Genomic DNA, 22491 nt, shown 5'->3' with positions numbered 1-22491 from the left:
AATTGGTTATCAATAGTAAAATATTTTTAATAAAAAATAATATTTGATATCGGTTGAATTTAATATATATATATATATATATATATATATATATATATAATTAATTAATTTTAATTAATTTAAAAATACTATAATAGAATTCATTTTCCATTCTTCTATTATATGTTTTACTTAGATCAAACTCAGAATTTTAGTCATATATTCGATTATTTTTCTATCAGGTCCTATTTTTGAAAAAAAATCCATAATTATCCTATTTAAGAAGGGAGCTCCATCATTGAATGATCGGGGCTATCATGTAGTATTTTTTCTGGGGACCTCGGCCAATGAAAGAAGAAGGATATTGATTTTTCTCGTATCAAACAACGCTCTGTTTTAGTCAGATCTTTCTCCTATCAAACAAAGCTCTATTTTAATCAGATCTTTCTCCTATCAAACAACGCTCTGTTTTAATCAGATCTTTCTCCTATCAAACAACGAAGAATTGATTTTAATCTTGGCTGACATTAAATGAATCAATCAAATAATATTATTTAATATTATATATTTCTTAACATTATTTTATGTTAAAATTAATAGATATATAAAAAAAAAACCGAAATTCTAGTACAGGGTAGACTCACCACCACTTGAATGCCTTAATTGACATGATTTCCAAATTAATAAAAAGACATTTGAGGAAATTTATTAAATACTAGTCGAACGCCCTAAAGTAAAAAAAAAAAAAAAAAACTGATGCTAATGAATAAAAAACACAAAAGGTTTCGTTCTGTTAAAGCCCACAAGCGAACTTGCAAAGCGGGAGAGAAAAACACGAAGATATATATATATACACAGAGAGAGAAGAAGCTTCAGATACAAAGGATTTTTTCTCCTTCTATTGATTCGTCAAAAAAGAGTCTAATACACACAATTTATTTTCTTCTCAACCCACACTTTTCTCGATCTGTCTCCCTTCAACTTTTTCGATTACCTCCACCGTCTCCCCGATCCGTAATTTTCTTTTTCTCATTTGTTTCTCGGTAATTTTCTTTTCTTTCTTCTTCTTCCGCGTTGCGTTTTTTTTACTCTTCTCGTTAATTTGTTATCCGGAGCGAGAAATGGTTTTTTTGTGGTTTTGACGTTTGCGAATGTGTTGGAGGTTACTCGCCTTTCGATAAAACCCTACATTCGCTATAATTGACTAGTTTTTTTTGGTGTTGTTGTGAATTTATGGAATTTAGGGTTTTGAGTTGGAGCTGCGGATTGAGGAAGGAGAAGCGTGTGCAGCATGAGCATTGATAGTCCTGGGGGACGGGTTGATTAGGGTTTTCAAGGTTTCGTTCTGGAGTTGAAGGTTACTATGGGTGATGGAGGCGTCGCTTGCATGCCTTTACAGCAGCAACAACAGCAACAGCGTGTTATTGAGAAGTTGCCGAATGCAGCGGAGGAAACGACTGTTTGTGGAGGGAAGAGTGAGAATGGTATCAGTTCTGAGTTGGTTAAGGTTCCTGAAAAGAAGAAGGTGATAAAAGTGAAAAAGGTGAAGAAGATTGTGAAAAAAGTAAAGAAGAAAGTAGTGCCTGTGAAGAAGAAGGAGGGTGTAACTGTGAAAGGAGAATTGGCGTTAGATATAGTGAGCAGCAATGGTGTTGAGTGTGGCGAAATATGCGGGCAGAAGGAAGAAGTTGAAGAGGGTGAATTGGGGACTTTGAAGTGGCCGAGGAATGAATTGGAGAATGGAGAGTTTGTGCCTGAGAAGCTGCTTCCGTCATCACCACCGCCGCCACAGAATAATGGAATTGAGAATGGGGATATTGTTACTGATAGGTGGAAAAAAGTGCAGGTGGAGAAGGGTGAAGTTGATGTTTGGAGAAAAAAGGAGATAATTTCTGAGAAGGGCTGGAGAGGAGAAAATGAGAAAGGGGCCTATGGGTCATGGAGAGGTGGTATAAGCAGTGATGTTGAGAAGGGAGAGTTCATTCCGGATAGGTGGCATAAGGGAGACACATGTCAGGATGACTATGGGTATGGTAGAAACAACAGGTATGAGTCATGTCGGGACAAAGGGTGGAAAACTGAACGTGACTGGGAATATACATCATCTTCTGGGAGGTATGCAGGTAATGAATTTTTTAGGAAGAAGGAATTTAATAGAAGTGGGAGTCAGCATGTTAAAAGTGCACCCAGGTGGGAAAGTGGACAAGACAGAAATATCAGGATCAGTTCAAAGATTGCCGACGAGGAGAAAAATGAACACAATGGTAGGATACATGCAAGGGAATACTCTTCTGGAAGTCGTTTGAAAAGGCATGGCAATGATTCAGACGGCTGGGAGCGGAAGCAGTATGGAGATTATGCTGGTTTCAAAAGTCGAAGGCTATGTGACGATGGCTCACACCATGTCTATTCAGATCACCATGTTTATTCAGAGAATCATTCTCGCCATTCTGTGGAGAGATCTTACAGAAATAGTTCTTCGAAGTTGTCTGCCGATAAGTATTCTTCTAGGCATCACGAATCTTCTTTGCCTACCAGATTAGCTTATGATAAACATGGATGCAGTCCTCGTAATTCTGAACGATCTCCACATGATCGAGCTAGATATTATGATAATAAAGATCACACTCCTGCCCGTCGGTCACCATATGGCCGTGATAGGTCACCCTATGGCCGTGACCGATCTCCATATAGCCGTGACCGATCTCCATATAGCCGTGACCGATCTCCATATAGCCGTGACCGATCTCCATATAGCCGTGAGAGATCTCCATATAACCGTGAGAGATCTCCATATAACCGTGAGAAATCTCTGCATGGTCGTGAAAGATCCCCATGTGATAGGAATTGGGATAAAAGTCGAAACCGTGACCACAAATTAAGAAGTCCCATTCACGCTGAGCGGTCCCCACAAAATCGAGGTCGGCATCATGGCTACAGGGACCGAACTCCAAACTTGATAGAGCAATTCCCACTTGATCGAACTAGACAAAATAATGATCGAGAAACAAGTAATAAAATCTTATCAACTGAAAAACATAATTCACAACTTAGCTGTAATAAGAATCCTGAAAACAAAAATATTCAAAAGGAGCCAACTCTTTCAGGTATAGAATTGCAAGGGGAAAGAAGTGTTCATGATGCCAATGGGCCTGTTGTGACAGGTTTCTGCAATGAACCTGAAAAGGAACAAGAGTCCTGCAGGCCAGCTGCTATAAACTGCCAAGATTCTCCTTGCTTGCAGCTACCTACTGAGGAGCAGCCTTCTATGGAAGAAGATATGGAAGAAGATATGGACATATGTGATACTCCTCCACATGTTTCTGTGTTTGCTGATTCATCATCAGGGAAATGGTTTTACCTTGATTATTGTGGTTTGGAACATGGTCCTTCTAAATTATCTGACATCAAGGTTCTTGTTGACGAGGGTGTACTAATGCCGGATCATTTTATTAAGCACATAGACAGTGACAGATGGTTAACTGTTGAGAATGCAGCATCACCATTGGCGGCTCAGAGTTTTCCATTGATTGTGTCAGACTCCATAACCCAGCTTGTAAATCCTCCTGAAGCTTCTGGTAATCTTTTGTCAGATACTGGAGATATTCTTCAATCTGGACCCAAGAAAGATCAGGAAAGGCAAGCCCCTTTACTGCAGTCAATGTTATACCCTGATGACAGTATGCTTGCACCTGAACCGCTGGATGACCTCCATTTTGATGAAAGGGTTGGTGTTCTGTTAGAGGGTTATGATGTCATTCCTGGAAGGGAGCTGGAGGCAATAACAGGTCTTTGCTTCTGTTAATGATATTTGTGTGGATTTCTTTTACAAAATAAACATATATTTTTATATCAAGCTGTTCATTTTTTCTTTATTTACTGCTATATCTTATCTTTCCAATCTTTTTTTTGTCTTGTAGAAGCCCTGCAAATGAATTTTGAATATGCAGAGTGGGACGATATGGGAGACTACAAAGGTATGTAATTGCTGGACAGCCTAATGGTTCATTTAGGAATTATGATTGCTATTTTTTTTTTTATCGAATGCTGTTATGTGGCAATTAAAAAGTTTTACTTTTAGCTTTGATTGATGCATTAAATGGTATGATATTTTAAAAGAATGGTTTTTATTTTAATATTGTTTTTTAATTGTTTTGGCTCACCTAGTGAGGAAAGGGTTTCATTTTTGTTTTTTAAATTAACTTAGCCTTTTTGGTATTGTTAGTTGATACTTGCCAAATATTGACCTTTCTCGAGAGTTATCCTTTACTGATGTCTTGGCTTGATTATCAGAAGTTGTCTTCTTGTAGTTTCTTAGCTGCTTTCACACTGAGTTGACTTGGCCCCATCCTCTGACATTGAGAAAAAAATAGAACTTTTCTAGATGCATCAAATAGATGCACACTATAATTTTGAGGTAGTATATTTTCAAACAAATGCATGTGGAATATATGTAGTTGATATCTGTTGTGGAAACTGTTTTAAATGGTCTATATAACATTTTAGTGGTCATTTATATGGTAATGTGCAAGTAGTTTGTGTTAACTCCACTATCCTTTTGTATGCTTGCATGAGTTAAACTATTTCTTTCAGTTGAACTAACAATATGAATTGTGCTCATTCTATCATCTGAGGTGATTTAGTGTTCTGCTTCAGCTTTACAAGTAATATGGTGGTTGCATAAACTTCTCTACATTTTTATATTGTATGTAGATAGATCATGTGCATAATAAGATTACATGTTTTGACTTATTCTTAAATAATGCATTTTGATGTAAACTAATGATAACTTAAAATGGTGATTTCATTTATCTTGTTATGTTTCCAAATCTAGTTCCTCTATTGATGTTTATTTTTCATCTAAGAAGTTAATAAAGAAAATGACACTTCGAGGTGTATGTTCCATGACAAGTATTCTCCTCTCTTTGTCTTTAGGTTTTCCTGAGCCTGATACTTGCCTGAGTATGGACCATGATTCAAAAATTGATTTTGCATCAAGTGAGCAAGACTCCGACAAGGATAATGGCTTTACCCTTGGTGTTCCTGATGACTGGTTTTCTGCACGCTGGTCATGCAAAGGTGGTGACTGGAAGAGGAATGAGGAATCCCAAGATAGATATTCTAAAAAGAAACTGGTTCTAAATGATGGGTTTCCTCTATGTCAAATGCCTAACTATGGATGTGAAGATCCTCGGTGGTCTAGGAAAGAAGACTTGTATTATCCATCTCACAGTAGGAAGCTTGACATTCCTCTTTGGGCTTTTTGTACTGATGAGTTGGTTGATTGCTGTGGTACTGTGAGCAGACCAGTTCAAAGCAAGTTTGTTTCTGTTAGAGGAGTAAAAGGAAATGTTCACTCGGTGGTCAGGATAAATTCATGCGTGGTCAAGGACCAAGAATCATTAGTCTCTGAGTCACACCACAAGACCCAAAGCAAGGATAGATATCATTCAAGGTCAGCCCGACCTTTATCATCAACCAGGGATAGCAAGAGATCATCATCCGAAGAAGATTCACAGTCAAAAACTGTTATTGGTCAAGGTTCTCAAGGCTATTGCAAGAGTGTAGAATCCATTAATATTTCTCAAGACCATCTCTGTGCCGTCCATGACTTGCAGTTGCATTTGGGCGACTGGTATTATCTTGATGGATCGGGGCGCGAAAGAGGACCTTCGTCGTTTTCAGATCTACAGTCTTTAGTAGACCAAGGAATTATAAAGAAGTATAGCAGTGTGTTCAGGAAATGTGATAGACTCTGGGTTCCTGTTACATCTTCCACAGAAACTTTGGATGTCCATCGTAAGAGCCACCAAGAAAGCAGTTCAGTGTCTGGTGAATTTTCAGAACATCAATCAGTGCAATCTCATGGTGTTTCATTTGATGAACCCCATTCTAAGTCAGATATGTTTAACAGCATATACCCCCAGTTTGTTGGTTATACTCGCGGGAAACTACATGAATTAGTAATTAAATCATATAAGAGCCGGGAATTTGCTGCAGTAATAAATGAGGTTTTAGATCCTTGGATCAATGCAAGACAGCCAAAGAAGGAAATTGAGAAACAAATATATTGGAAATCAGGTAAGAATTTATTTTTTAAAATTTACAGCTATCCTGTTTTTGTTTCAACCAGCTAAGATATGATATGTGCATTGTCTTCTCTTACCTTGAGTAAATTTTGTCTCCTTAACCTTTGAAAAATTTAAAGGTGCACTGTTTAGATGTGTTCTCACCCCTTTTTTCTCTCTATATTTTTATCACGTTTCTTCAAAATGCGACGCTATGTCGCAGAAGGGAATAGCAGCAATCACAGAAGGATTTTCTGTCTGGGTTTATGTGTTTAACGCTGCTCCTAGAGTGCCATGTTTTATTTTATGTTTAGATGTGTTCTCACCCCTTTGTTCAAACTTCAAAGAAATCTCTTATCATGTACACCACTTGATTTAACATTCTTCTCACCAGCTGTGTGAATCCACTGGCACTTTTAAATCTTTGTTGTAACCTTAGAACTGGATAATCTCGTACAGGTACTTCTTGGGATGGGTTCATCCCAATACGTATGTTTTTCCCTATGTTGTCAATAGCAGCCTGTAGCACATCGATAGTGGCAGAGCCGAGTGGAATGGAGGCTGTCCACTCCCATATGTGACGCTATGTCGCAGAAGGGAGTAGGAGCAATCACAGAAGGATTTTCCGTCTCGGTTTATGTGTTTCGTGGTGCTCCTAGAGTGCCATGCAATTTTGCTGACGAATCTGCATTTTTCGGATATAACGTTGTGTGTTTTTTGGCCAGATCTGAAATTTTCGGCAACAGAGATCTAAGTTTTCTGGCCACAGCTGCATTTTCCAGCATGAAGCTTTTATCTCGAGCTTAGAACACACATAAATCTGTGTTTTTCCATGTGTCCGTTACAATGTTTGTTGTGGGTGGTTGTTACAGTGCTGCTATGCCTCTTGTTTAGATGCTAGGTTTAGGGAGAAGAATATTTGGGCTGGTAAGGGCTACTGCAGACAAAATGTAACTAAAACAGGCTGTATCGCAAAATTTGGGCCTTTGACCTCTTAAATCTTTTAAAATATTATAATATAAATCTCATAAAAATATATTATTTTATAATAATAATATATTATTTTTTGAATAATAATAGTCAAATTTGATCAGTAATCAAATAAAAAAGTAACATAATAGATATCTCATAAAAATATACTTTTTGATAAAATAACTAATAGTAAAAAAAATCATTAATCAAATTATAGTTTCACGTAATAAATTCTCATAAAATTAACATTTAGCAGTTAGATATATTTATAAAAAAATTACTTATCTATATTTAAAAAAATTCAAGCAGCGGCCAACCCGCCATCCCAGTTTTGGGGTCAGCTGCTCTTGGCAACTATGGCTTTTCCTTCCAAATTTTGCTATAAAATTTATTTCAGTACAAAGTGATGCAGCATTGCAATTTGCAATGAACAAATATATCTGAACAGTGGAGTACACAGGTCAAATCATAGTAAACTGTGAAAGTAGATACTAAGCTGTTTGGTTTGCTACTAAATGAAATAAACTGCTGCCTCACCCCTTTAAATCTTGTGTGCAGTTTTGGTATTTTTGGTTATTTTATTTTGTATACTTCATATAGTTAAGCTGAAAACTCATCTATTGGAAATTATATGTAGTATAGTTTGTTGGTCCTACTTTATACAGATGTATATAATGAGGCTTCTTGTGCATTATCATACTCTTAAAATTTCAGTTCTTTGGAATTGTATTCATGCAACCAGTGGTAGTGCCAGAGGGATTCAGAATTTAGAAGAGAGTATGTTCAACGAGCTTATTTTAATTAAAAATAATTGCTTAAATTCAAACCGTATAGAAGAAAATTTAATACAAAACTAATACTTTTCTTGTTAGTAAAAGAAATTAATAACTATATTAAGTATAAAAGGTACCGATCATCAGGTATAGCTAACATACAAATGTTGACCAAAACAACATAATAACTCATTCTAAATTTATCTTTGAAATTTGTTTCAAAATAAGAAATTGAAATAAAAAAGTATATTTACATGGACAGATAATGGTGATTAAGAAATTGCAAAAACTTGGTTTCTGTATAAGTGTGTGAGATGTGACATGAAGTGAGATTTGTACTAACATTTGAGACCAACCAATAATGAAAGAAATTTCAAATTAAACTAATAAAGATAAGAAACCAAAAATATAGTATCCAGTGGTCCCTCCGCCATTGCATGCAACCTAGTTGATTGAACAGGGAGGCCACACCTATGAAGTAAGTCTATGAAAGGAGGAAGCCAAATATAGAGATGCAATAAGAATATTTTGCAACTGTCACTAGTTATGACTGCCAGTAGTTAGGAGGTCAGTTGCAAATGTCACAAGTTTCATTGTTTTCAATCCCTTGAGTAATTCGGATTGAGAATCACAGACTTTCAGATTGTGTAGGATCAGTAATCTTAAGCGTTTAATTTGATGGGACTGTTGAGCTACGATAATTCTAGGTCCTATTGGGCCTTTCTTTTGCTTGGCAACCTGGTTCAAAATAATCAGTTTACTGGGAAAAAAACTCAACCAACCAAGCAATTTCTGATGCATGTCTCTCCCTTGAGCTTCCCTTTTCAGTTCCTCAAAGATCTCAACTTGCTTAAAGAATCTGACAACCTCTTCGGTTCGGTTTTCTCAACTTCTCGCATGCCTCTTTTTAACATCTTGCCCACATCTTTGTTCTGATTCTGGTTTTTGCAACTTGTACACTTCTTTTCAGTGCTTCTCTTTACCCCTCCTCTATCCAATTTTGGATTCGTGTTCGAAACATTGTTGTGCACACTGGTTCTCATTCTGCTCGTAGGTAGTCTTCCCCCCTCCCCAAAACTCTTCACCCATTCGAGACTTGCTTAGTCTTATGTTCCATTGGGTGCTTTTTCTTTTTTTTCTGAAGCTTACTTGGTGGGCTCTATCTTGGGCCTCCTCATGAAATTCCTTATCTATCTAAATGTAATCCCATGCTTCTTGTTATGAACCAACCTATTTCATTAGGATAATTGTTTCTTTTCATGATCACTTTTAAATATGAGGTAGAGCCTTGGCACCATAGTAAGGTTGCTTCCTTGTGATGTGGAATTCAGTCATGCGCTCAAATCCTGAAAACAGCTCTCCGCTTGCTGAGTTAGGGTTCATACATCTATCCTCTTTTAGACCCCGCCTTGGCACCATAGTAAGGTTGCTTCCTTGTGACGTGGAATCCAGTCATGCGCTCAAATCCTGAAAACAGCTCTCCGCTTGCTGAGTTAGGGTTCACACATCTATCCTCTTTTAGACCCCCCGCCTTTTGTAAGCCTTATGCACTAGGCCACCTGTTTATAATCACTGTTAAATAAGATTTTAATATTAATATATTGGTAGTGAATAATATTAGAAGAATATGTATATTCTTGAAACCTATTTTATATTATCATACTATTAGTTACTTAAAATATCGACATGTGTGCATATTTATTTCAGAAGGTGATGCACATGCTTCCAAAAGAATCCGGGTGCTGGTTGATGATAGTGAAGAAGAGAGTGATTTTGAGGATGACAGCTTTATCATTGAAAACGATAAATCCACTCTCGAGGCTCTGTCTGGTGATGTTACTTTCTCTGCCGAAGAAAGTGGCGTTACTGTTTCCAAGGGGGACGAAAGATGGGGTTTATTGGATGGTCGAATGTTGGCACGAGTCTTCCACTTCTTGAGGTCTGATTTGAAGTCTCTTGTCTTTGTGTCCATGACATGCAAACATTGGAAAGCGTCTGTAAAGTTTTACAAGGAAGTCTCGAGAAATGTCAACTTGTCATCCCTTGGTCATTTTTGCACTGATTCCGTACTTTGGAACATTGTGGTAGGTTTGGTATATATTTTTCATTTAACATTGTCAGAAATATTTCATTGTTTTCCCATCTAATATGATTGTATGCTTGCAGAATGCCTATCAGAAAGACAAGATCAAATCTATGATTCTAATGGGTTGCACCAATATTACTGCTGCCATGCTAGAGAAAGTGTTTCTCTTATTTCCTGGTTTATCTACTGTAGATATCAGAGGGTGCAATCAGTTTGAGGAGCTCACTCCTAAATTTACGAATGTGAAATGGATCAAGAGCCGAAATTCACGCATCATTAAAATTGCTGACGAGACACATAAAATCAGAAGCCTCAAACAGATTACTGATCAATCTTTGTCCATTTCTAAGGCCAGTAGTTTCGGCATTAGGGATAATTTTGGTGAGCTGAAGGTTTATTTTGATAGTGTGGACAAGAGAGATACGGTGAAGCAATTATTCCGTCAAAATTTATACAAGCGTTCAAAATTATATGATGCAAGAAAGTCCTCTTCTATTCTCTCTAGAGATGCTCGAACAAGACGATGGTCAATTAAGAAGTCTGAAAGTGGTTACAAAAAGATGGAGGAGTTTCTTGCTTCAAGACTCAGGGAAATTATGAAAGCGAATGCTTGTGACTTTTTTGTGCCCAAGGTACATGAATAATTTCTGCAATAAATTCTTTTCAAATAATTATGACACTTTTTTTTTGTTTTTTATGATTTCTAATGTATTATTATTTATTTGCTTATAGGTTGCAGAAATTGAGGCCAAAATAAAAAGAGGTTATTACAGTGGGCATGGGTTGAGCTCTGTGAAGGAGGACATAAGCAGAATGTGCCGAGATGCAATGAAGTAGGTTTAAGCTCTCAACTTTTCATCTTTTTCTTTGATATGAATGTGTTTTTTGTCATGTACTCCCTCTGCCCCTTTGCCACTTTTCAATTTTGACATATGTTAAAGCTTAGAATCGGACAATAGTTTTCTGAATACTGTATCAAAAGTAATTAGAATACAATCACTAAACTGTTTATACCTAATGGCCTAATTAACCTGCCGAGTACAATTTATACAAATAATAACCCATTATAAAATTATATTTGAAACATTAAGAAAAGTTGATATGTAATTAATGTGTACATTTTGTGTTTTACTATCACTAAACTGTCCTTTGGGTATAAACAAATTTAACATATAGACACTTTATCTTCCAAGACAAACTTGTAGTTTAATTAGGGGTATATTTGAAAAAAAATATTAAACGCATCTAGCAATTTGAAATAGTTTAGGGACAATTTTTTCCCCAAAGGTTGCTTGAAATTAGCGACGGAGAGAGTTTCTTTTTCTTTTTCTTTTTTTGATTCTACGGTTATCTTATGTGGGCACATGTGCATGTATTTGTATGTTCTAAGAAGAATACAAAAGATCAGAGATGGATGCACTTACGGTCTTGTGAGGGCACCCGCCTGCAATAATATTCTTTGATGCAATGCTATATATATAAAATGTATACTTAATAGTAGATTTGGCATAAAGGCCGCCAGTTGGCTATGTTTTTGATGCTACCGACACGTTGATGGAATTGTTTATGTTCTTTTGTGTGATTGCACATAAGCCCTTGTTCAAAAAATCTCAAATAACTTTGGTAATAGTAAATTTTCTCAATTTGTCGTATGCTAGTGGTGGAGTCTATTCATAGCCCTTCTATAAGAAAAAGTCACAACTTCTAAGATGCATTTATTGTTTAAAAGACTTTTTTGCCCTTCTTTAAAATGTTTGTCTTTTAATATTAGTGGGCACATTTAATATCTTACAATTCTCAATAAGGGTGTATTTGACAAACCTTCAAAAAGTAACAACAGTTATGAGGTTCATTGGTTTTGATAGGTTTTTTTGTTTTTTCTTCTTGACTAGGAGTATTATGTATATTTTTTACAAAGTTATCATGTATTTTTTATAATCGCGTATATGTTTTCATAATTTGAAAAGTCGTAGAGAATATTTTGATTTATACTTGTACTCTTAAAAACAATATATATATATATATATATATATATATATATATATATATATATATATATATATATATATATATATATATATATTGCCCCCACAATTTAAAATTTTTAGATCCAAAAGATGATGGATTATTAAAAAAGAGTGTGGAAAGTAATAGAACTGTGCCAATGAGAGAATCAATTCCATTATGATATTCACAGAAATGGATTCTCTCTTCCAAGGGAAAATTCTTACATCCTATAGCAGCTCTGTACAACTTACAATTCTTCAGTTGCTACTTTTTATTTTCTTTGTTTATTTATACTCTCCTAATTACCCACCTTGTGTAACTAGTTCCTCACTCTTGTACAGATTCTCCCTTTCCTTTACGCCACTTATTTATTTAATTAATAATTTACTTATATGCGTATTTATTACAGGGCAAAGAATCGCGGTGATGCTAATGATATGAATCATGTTATCTCATTATTTATTCAGCTTGCAACACGGTTGGAGGAAAGTTCTAAATATGTGAATGATAGAGATGCGCAATTGAAGTTATGGGGAAATGACTTGCCATTGGCATTCTGTTCTACTTCCTCTAAGTACAAGAAGAATAGATTAGTGACTGAGAGAAAGTACAGGAGTGATGGAATACATAGTAGTTTGGATAATGGAGAGTATGCTTCTGATAGAGAAATCAGAAGGCGTTTATCAAAATTGAATAAAAAGTCTATGGACTCAGAGAGTGAGACATCTGATGACCTTGATAGGTCTTCTGAAGATGGCAATAGTGACGGTGATACTTCAACCTCCAATACTGATAGTGACCAAGAAGCTCATTTAGAGAGACGAACCAGAGAATCGAAAGGAAATGGATACTTCACACCTAGTGATGGGTTGGATTTCATTACAGATGAGCGTGAATGGGGAGCTCGTATGACGAAAGCAAGTTTGGTTCCTCCTGTTACTCGGAAATATGACGTCATTGATCAATATGTCATTGTAGCTGATGAGGATGATGTGCAAAGGAAGATGCGGGTTTCATTACCAGATGACTACGCAGAGAAGTTGACTGCTCAAAAGAATGGCACTGAGGAGTCTGATATGGAACTTCCTGAAGTGAAGGATTACAAACCTAGAAAAAGGCTTGAAAATGAGGTTATTGAGCAAGAAGTTTATGGAATTGATCCGTATACACACAATCTTTTACTTGATTCTATGCCTGAGGAGTTAGATTGGTCTCTTCAAGAGAAGCATGTGTTTATAGAAGAGACACTCCTTCGGACATTGAATATGCAAGTTAGGCATTTTACCGGAACTGGAAGCACTCCAATGAGCTACCCTTTGCAGCCTGTTATCCAAGAGATTGAAAGGTGTGCAGAGGAGCACCGTGACGCAAGAATGATTGGTATGTGCCAAGGTATCCTAAAAGCCATAGACAGACGTCCTGATGATAAATATGTAGCTTATAGAAAGGTATACACTTTATGAATTTGTTCATGCATACATGCATATACATAATACATACATACATACACGCATGCTTGTATTTATGAAGCACTAAAATTCAATGGTTAGCTTCCAACTCTTTGTCCTAGGTGACTTCAATTCACTACTAAATTCAGTTTGTTTCCTTCTTTGAGCTGCCTATAACTGTCTATTGACCTGGACCATGCAGGGACTTGGTGTTGTTTGCAATAAGGAAGAGGGCTTTGGCGATGATGATTTTGTTGTCGAGTTTCTTGGAGAGGTATGGCTACATATTTATATTGATATTTTATTTATACTTCTTTATTCACGTTTCTTTTGAGGTGTTTAAATTATGCAAGTTAAACAGGTTTCCTACATAATCTCAATATCTATCTACATTAAAATCTATCTACCGAGAGAGTAGACAATACAGTAGTTTCATATTTTCCACCATCAAACTATTCATGATTGATTGCTGCAAATTTCGACATGTTTTAGATTTGAAATACACATGAATTATTAAATTATTAGTTTTGTGACGTTTGCCTATAAAATTGTGATCTTAATCTTTATTCCTATTTGCTTTATGACATTTTTTAATCATTCTGTTTTCTAGTTTCCCTCATTGAATTTTTACCATTTCTGGCTGTGCTAGTATTTTTGCACAGAATGTCACATGGACAATCTATGCTTATACATGATGTTTGTTATCCTCTTCCATTGGTCTGCTATGTTATTTAGAAACTTAATCTTAATATGATGGCTGTGAGTTTTAATTTCACTTATATTTACATAGTTTTTACTTTTTATCAGGTGTATCCTGTATGGAAGTGGTTTGAGAAACAAGATGGGATAAGATCTCTGCAAAAAAATAGCAAAGATCCAGCACCAGAATTTTATAACATATACCTTGAGAGGCCAAAGGTGCTTGATGCCTTCAGAAAAGAAATTTGTTATTTTAACTTGATTTTGTTTGTCAATCTATCAACTTTGTGGACTAGTCTAATCTTCATTTCCGTGACAGGGTGATGCTGATGGTTATGACTTGGTTGTTGTTGATGCCATGCATAAGGCTAACTATGCCAGTCGAATATGTCATTCATGCCGACCTAATTGTGAAGCAAAGTAAGTTCATTTGTCTTCTATAGTTGTATCCAAATATGTTTGTTGACTTGTTAAGAACTTGATGTTGGTTCTGTTAATTTTAGAATAGTTAACTTTTTCGTGCATAGCTTGTATATTTTGGGAAACTCTTATGCTTAAAAGAGTCTGTGCACCTACTTCAATCGTGATAGTTTTTGCTGTACACAACATAATATCTGTTGTTGGGAAGCACAGGTTCTTGCAAAGTGTGGGTCCCCCCCCTGGCTTCCTTTAAATATTGTTAGCCTGTTTGAGTAGGCTTTATATGCTTGGTCAAGAATCGATTTTAACCGAAGTTGCTCCTCACAAGCTTTGGTCAAACAAAAGCCAAAAAGCTTAACCAAACATGCTGTATTGCATATTTTTAATACCCTTAAAATTCTCTCACCTCTCATTTTTCATTCCTTAAAGTTCCACCTCCCCTCCAAATCCCTCTTTTGGAAATCTCTTTTTCTTCGTCATGTCTATCCATCCAGTCAAAATTCTCGATGCCCTTAAGTTAATGATCTTCCTGTAGCTCAAGAAGGCTGTAAAGTTTAATTAAACCCCTAATTATTGATTCCTCAACATTCCTCCTCCCTTCCAAATCCGTCTTTCCCGTTTCTGAAATTACTATTGTTGCCAGTCAAAATTCTCCTGCCCCACCCTTCTTGATTCTTTTATGCTGTATTGTTGTCATATGTCCTCCTGTTGGTTGTAGAATTAAGCATCGAGTCTGGGATCAACTCAAAAACTCCCATATTTAATCTTTGATTATATCATTGAAGTGTCTTTGGAGTGTTATTTAAAAGCAGGTGGTTATAATAAATGGGTGTAATTAACTAATTCTTTTAACTTACTTGAATGGGATATGTTTTTTGTAATTAGCCATTATCTTATTCTCTTATGTTTTCAGAGTTACTGCTGTTGGTGGTCATTATCAAATCGGTATATATAGTGTTCGTAAAATTCAACATGGCGAGGAGATCACTTTTGATTACAACTCTGTTACAGAGGTTTGTCCAGTTGCTTGCCAAGCTTTTGCATTCTTAAAGGAAAATGTATCCCCTTTATATCTTTTTCTAATGAATACCTGTTTCATCTCACTTGCAGAGCAAGGAGGAATATGAAGCATCAGTCTGTTTATGTGGAAGCCAAGTTTGCCGTGGAAGCTATCTAAATCTAACTGGTGAAGGGGCTTTCCAAAAGGTTTAACAAAATCTTTGACTTTAAAGTGCTGATAAAATCATAAAATATAGAGGTAGAAAATTAAAAAAGCACATGTCAAAATAGACTCCCTATCGATGCAGACACTCATTTGACACAATTGGATTCTTCTAGCTGCATTTCGCTGTCCTTTTATTTGTTTTCATACCATTATGATTACAAACGATAAATTAATTATACGACCTGGAAGTCTCGATGCCACAACAGACCGTCTGACATAAGGACAAAACACATTTCTAGAACTACTGAGCAAGACATGGCTAGGATAAATTGAAAGAAATAATTTTTTGCATTATAATCAACCAAATGAATGCCATATCCTGAGACGTGGACTTACAGATCATTGGTATAATTTTCTCGTGACATTATATTAAGTGTATCACAAACATGTCACAATATCTCTATTATATCTTAGAGTGATTTGAAATATTAGATATTTGAAAACGTCTCTAGTTAGTTTTAATATAAAAAGGATTAGTTCTTTTTCTTACTTAACATCACAAGATGAAACACATCATATATAATGTCTCAGCATGCTTACCCTGTGGCTTTTGTTCTCATCTATAATGTAATAAGTGGAGCAGTCCTGTTTTTATTGTAATTTATTGTACCTGATCATTTTAGCTGCTGACTGGAGTACTTTTGGTCCTTCAGGTACTGAAAGAGTGGCATGGAATTCTTGACTGTCATTATTTGATGCTAGAAGCCTGTGAGTTAAACTCCGTTTCTGAAGAGGACTATAATGACTTGGGAAGAGCTGGTTTAGGCAATTGTTTGCTTGGAGGTTTGCCAGATTGGCTAGTTGCTTATGCGGCCCGCCTTGTATGTGACTTACTGCCTCTGTGTTGTGTTGAAGTTTTTTACTTTCTATCTTCTTTTATTCTTTATTTTTTTCTGACACATTGTGTTGTTGTAGGTGAGATTTATTAATTTTGAAAGAACGAAACTTCCTGAGGCAATTCTAAAACATAATTTGGAAGAAAAAAGAAAATATTTTTCAGATATATGTCTTGAAGTTGAGAGGAGTGACGCAGAGGTTCAGGTGTGCTCTTTGTTTCTCTATCTGTAATTTATTATCAACAGAAGACTAGCTTAAATAATATTTATTTCCTTTCCAATGTCTCTTTATTACTCAGGCTGAGGGTGTATACAACCAGAGGCTTCAGAATCTTGCTGTAACGCTTGATAAGGTGAATGTACTTCCCATTTTGCTATGTATTTTCCAGCTTTAGTATTCTAGTTTTTAATGAAGGCAAGGGCTCTGCATTTAAAATATTATCCTAAATAAGTGATGGTAATTGGAAAATAGTGTTTTTAGTGTCAGGATCACTCTAACAAGTACCACTGGGCCAATACTTTTTAAAATGAGTTGCATGACACTGCATTCTATAGATGGTCAACAATTTTAGATCTTTTATTCTAAGTAGCATTTTATTCTATATAACTACACTCTTTGCTGCAATGTGAAGTGGATGGTGTAATTTTTGCTCTGTACTTTCAGATCTATGCGTAGCTGTATTTTGCAAGTAAACTTTGTTAACTGTTTGAACATTATTTTAATCTTTGAGTTACATTACAGGTAAGGTATGTTATGAAATGTGTTTTTGGTGATCCAATGAAAGCTCCACCTCCTCTTGAGAAGCTCAGTCCTGAAGAAGTTGTTTCGCTCCTCTGGAAAGGAGAGGATTCATTTGTTGAGGAGCTTCTACAATGCCTGACTCCTCACGTGGAAGAGTCTACCTTGAATGATCTCAAGTCCAAAACTCGTGCGCGTGATCCTCTGAATTCTAAAGATATTCAGAAAGCTATTCAGAAATCTCTGTTGTGGTAAGTGCTTGCACTCCTAATTTGTGTGTATTTCGTCCCGGTTGAACTTGCCATCTTTACCTTATTTGACTTTTCCTCTTTTTGAAGGTTGAGAGACGAGGTTCGAAATCTTCCTTGTACATACAAATGTCGGCATGATGCTGCTGCTGACTTAATCCATATTTATGCTTATACCAAGTACTTCTTTAGAGTACTGGTATGTTCTTGTATTGTTAATGCCGGTTTTTCATAATGGTGCTTTTGCACTTCCAGTTTTTGTTTAAGAAAAGGTTTTAGTTTGAATTGTGGTTATTTGTGTGTGCAGGATTATAAAACTACTACTTCACCACCTGTCTATATTAGTCCACTTGACTTAGGTCCTAAGTATGCTGACAAGTTGGGAGCAGGATTTCAGGAGTATCGGAAGATATATGGTCAAAATTATTGTTTAGGGCAACTGATATTTTGGCATAATCAGAGTGATGGGGAGCCTGATTGTACCCTGGCTAGAGCTAGCAAAGGCAGCTTGTCATTGCCAGACATCAGTTCCTTTTATGCTAAGGCTCATAAGCCTTCACGGCAACGTGTTTATGGTCCAAAGACTGTCAGGTCCATGTTGGGAAGGATGGTTAGTTTTCTTCATACACATTTGTGTACTTATATCGCATATCTAGCTTATCAGTATGAATTCGTTTTCTGTTTGGTAATTACATAATTTTACCTGCCAGGCCATTGTATGCTTCTTCTGGGTTCTTTGTTGCTGATGATTAAACACTTTTTCTTTATTTATCCAGGAGAAGCATCCCCAGAGACCTTGGCCCAAAGACCAGATCTGGTCATTCAAAAATAGTCCCAAGTTTTTTGGCAGCCCAATGCTAGACGCTGTAATTAACAACACTCCACTAGATAGGGAGATGGTTCACTGGTTGAAGCACAGACCTGCAATATTCCAGGCCATGTGGGACCAGTAAAATTTTGCTTGCTTTTGCTGAAGAAGACTGCCATACTGGTCAAACCTTGTGGTTCAACATTCAGAACTGCCTGCCTCTTTTAGCGTGGGGAGTCTGTAAATTATTAGTCTAAAGCATAATTTCCTGGTCCGCTTCTTCTGTCATTGTTGTGTACAGTTAGTTTTTTTAACCATTGATTTGTAATTCATTCGGTTGTAGGACATTTAGTCTTCATACAAAATGAAATGAAATGAAGGAAAAAAAGGTTAATTCAAGGAATTTGCTGTCTTCTCGTGTCGGTTAGAACTGAAGTGAATAATAAATCTTTCCATTACAGGTTGGTGCAATTGCATCTCAGTGATGACTAAAAAATATCAGATTTGTAATTTTGGGATTGTCTGAAACTGCTTTGAACACTTGGGATGAAGAGGATTAATAACTTCCAAAGTGTTTTGGTGGCTTGCGTTTATGTAGTCGTGAATGATAACAAAGTTTCTATCTTGATTCACTTTGCTCAAGAAAAGAAAAGGAAAAGGGTTTCTAGAAAACCTGAGCCAATGTATAGGTTGGTGAACTACGAGTGATACAGTATTCAACTGCTTGAGTGGTCCTACAATAGTTGATCATGGGTGATATAAATACACTCCGTTATAACAAAAAATGCTCAATGAGCCTGTATACTCACGCTCACTAACAAGAGCCTGTAAAATTTTCATTCCAACTAATAGATGGTGCTTGATTACTTCCCCATTTCAATTGGCCAGTTATAAGAAACTGTGAGATTTTGTATCTCATCTTAATATGGAACCAATTGTACTATCACTGTCATGGAAACCCACTTGGACATTCCATTATTGTTAACGTTCTTCTTTTAAGATTACAAGGTTTTCCTGAAGCTAGTAAAATCTAATTTTTTCGTTTTGGTTTAAAGCTTCTTGTATTGCCCATGTTTCGAATCAAGAACTTGTAGAGGAGCCCTGGAACGGTAGTAGAAGAAATCTTGTCAAAGCTTTGCCAACCGTCTAAGAAAAGGAAGAAAATTAACTGTCTAAGCAACGTTTGAAGGCAATTCGAGAGCTTTAGAAACTACTGATTCTTAGTACGTTCTTCATCTTAAGCCAAAACTGAGGTGCATTTTCTTTCAAGTGGAGTTTCATTGGTACAAATAGTCTAAAGAGGAATAGGTGAAGTTTGTTCAAACTAAATTATGATCAGAAGAAAATGATACAAAGTTCAGGTGTTTCTCTTCTTATCCTTATCGGTGAAGAGTCAACCGTGGTGGAGAGTCAGCATTTGGAAATCCATAAACGCTAATGGAATATTATGGAAGTTAATTTTTGGATGCCTCTTAAACACATCATAAAACTTCTCAAGTGATTCATCACAATTTTGTAAAAAAAATAGATTTTACCAAAAAAATAATACATAAGTAAACCTTTGTATTGTTGAAAGGGTGGGTCTGTAGGTTAAAATCTGGACTAACCCTTTGATACATTTTAAACTCATGATAGTAAGTTTATGTCTTCACTATCGGTGTGCATGTTAAATTTCGTATATGTCTTCACTATCGGTGTGCATGTTAAATTTCGTATTAACCCTCTAAACATTAAATGTTTTTCATCGACAATATTTTTGTTATAAATTTGGCATACTTTAATAAATTTTATATAGTTCAATCGAATCGTAAATTGATCACAAGATACAATCAAAATAACACATATAATTCAATCAAATCACACACTTATGTAATTCAATCGAAACATCATATTTTAGTCAAAATACAAGCCATATATTATTCATAAAATACAAAACAAAATATAAAGAAAAAGTCAACTACGGGGTATATCTGACCTTAGTTCCTCCTTTTCTTCCTGTACTACAAGGCATGTCGTGCCTCAACTATCATGGCCTCTACATTGGTCCTCCAATAAGTCTCTCTCACACACAATAACCATAATACGGTGACATATCAGCAACACATCAACAACATGGTCAACCTTAACCTGTTCCTGATATAATATATCCTTATAAGCTTGTCTATGTGACTCTTCCTTTGCATCCCATCATGTAAGTGACACTTTGAAAAACTATTGGATATAGCCGAATGCTGTGCTCCATGGTTAAGGAGTTGACACACTACATACATCTTCTGTGGCCAGTTAATCATGGTATTCCGCAAATATCTGATCAACATCTTTGTGGAAGAGTGTGGGAGGAGCATCAACAATGAGTGTTGGGTGTAAATAGGGAAGTAAAAAAAATAATATAGAGGGAGGGAGATGAATAAACCCTTATTAAAATATTCATCCTCTTTTTCAAAAAGAGTACTAGAGTTTTTCAAAAGATGCTAGTGGAAGATTTGAAGCAAAAAATATGAAAATTATACATTTATTGAAACATCGTGTTAACTCTTAATCAATTTTCAAGTATTGAATGCTCTTATGATGAAATACAAATGTATACGATTGATTCAATTGTATATTTCATAAAATGTCATTATACTATGATTCAATAACAATGAAGTCTAATCTCAAATGTTTCTCAAATTTTAATCACCTATGCATCTAGATTAGATACAAATTTTAACAAAACATAACCTTATGCAATCAATTCTAATAAGCTAGGGGTAGATTTTCAAAAAGATTTACTTAAAATTGTCACTTTTAACCATAGTTTAGTGACGACTAGGCATTCTATATTTTTAAAATATTACCGACGACAACAATATTGTGGGTAAAATTTACGGGAAATTTGAAGTTTTCTTATAATGTAACACACTCAAATGAAATTCAAGGACATAAAAATAAGAATTGAATTGCACACAAATTCTACAACTTTAACCCACATACAATGACACATGGTAAAAGACAACACAAGGACGATCACAAGCGCATGCATACAATATAATATAATAAATTTGTGCATAATCAATACTTGAATCCTCAAATTGATACAAATAGTCTAAAGAGGAATATGTGAAGTTTGTTCAAACTAAACTATGATTAGAAAAAATATACAAAATTCGCGTGTTTCTCTTTTTACCGTTAGTGGTGAAGAGTCCCCATTGGAAAATATGAAAACGCAATTGGAATATTATGGAAGTTAACTTTCAGATGCCTCGTAGACACACAAAAATAATTCTTAAGTGAGTTATCACATTGTATTCTAAAAAATAAGTATGGAAGTAAACCTTTGTATTGTTGGAAGGGTGGGTCCGAAGGTTAAAATTTGGACTAACCCTTAGACACATTTTTAACTCATGATAGTGAGTTAATATCCCCACTATCAATGAATTATACGCAAATTAAGTTCCACATTAACCCTCTAGACAATGAATGTTTCTCATATGCAATATTTTTGTTATAAATTTGACATATTTTAATAAATCTTATATAATTCAATCAAATCATACATTGATCACAAAATATAATAAAAAAATACATATAGTTCAATCAAACCATACACTTATGTAATTCAATCAAAATATCATATTTGAGTCAAAATCCAAACCATACATTATTCAAAAAATACAAACCAAAATCAAAGAAAAAGTGAACTACTGGGTATATCTAACCCTGGTTCCTCCTTTTCCTTTTGTACTATAAGGCATGTCGTGCCTCGACTATCATGACCTCTACAATGGTCCTCCCAAGAGTCTCTCTCCCTCTCTCTCTCAATAGCCACAATACACTGAGACATCAACAACACATCAACAACATGGTATGTCCTAGCCTGCTCGTCATCTAATATTTGCTTATAAGCTTACCTATCTGGCTCTTCCTTTGCATCCTATGTCATGTAAGGATGTGACACTTTGAAAACCTATGAATGCAACCGAATATAGTACTCCACAATCGAGGAATTGACACACTACATATATCTTTTGGAGCTAGACGGTCATGGTACTCCACAAATATCTCATCAACATCTTTGTGGTGGAATGTGGGAGGAGCATCAACAATGAGTGTTGGATGGAAATAAGAAAGTAGAAAAACGATCTGGGGGGGGGGGGAGGGGGGTTGATTAAACCCTTATTAAAAAATTCAACTGATTTTACAA

At 35.7% G+C, this 22491-nt stretch overlaps 1 protein-coding gene across 1 annotated transcript; it reads left to right on the top strand.

Moving 5' to 3' along the window:
* Nucleotides 1-743: 743 nt before the first annotated feature.
* Nucleotides 744-18711, top strand: LOC127106807 (histone-lysine N-methyltransferase ATXR3). Its single transcript, XM_051044104.1, has 20 exons — nucleotides 744-1022; nucleotides 1224-3767; nucleotides 3900-3956; nucleotides 4915-6060; nucleotides 9500-9876; nucleotides 9959-10510; nucleotides 10611-10711; nucleotides 12295-13333; nucleotides 13536-13607; nucleotides 14141-14251; nucleotides 14352-14452; nucleotides 15366-15465; nucleotides 15563-15658; nucleotides 16331-16498; nucleotides 16593-16718; nucleotides 16813-16866; nucleotides 17256-17503; nucleotides 17591-17699; nucleotides 17808-18110; nucleotides 18277-18711. Exons 2-20 carry the CDS (start codon nucleotides 1343-1345, stop codon nucleotides 18451-18453), a joined length of 7362 nt encoding a protein of 2453 aa, XP_050900061.1. The 5' UTR covers nucleotides 744-1022; nucleotides 1224-1342; the 3' UTR covers nucleotides 18454-18711.
* Nucleotides 18712-22491: the final 3780 nt, after the last annotated feature.

This window comes from Lathyrus oleraceus, chromosome 7 (assembly GCF_024323335.1).
Source record: "Lathyrus oleraceus cultivar Zhongwan6 chromosome 7, CAAS_Psat_ZW6_1.0, whole genome shotgun sequence".
Classification (NCBI taxonomy): Eukaryota; Viridiplantae; Streptophyta; class Magnoliopsida; order Fabales; family Fabaceae; genus Lathyrus; species Lathyrus oleraceus.
The sequence above is the reverse complement of the archived record's forward strand: the minus strand, read 5'-3'. Positions and strand labels throughout refer to the sequence as shown.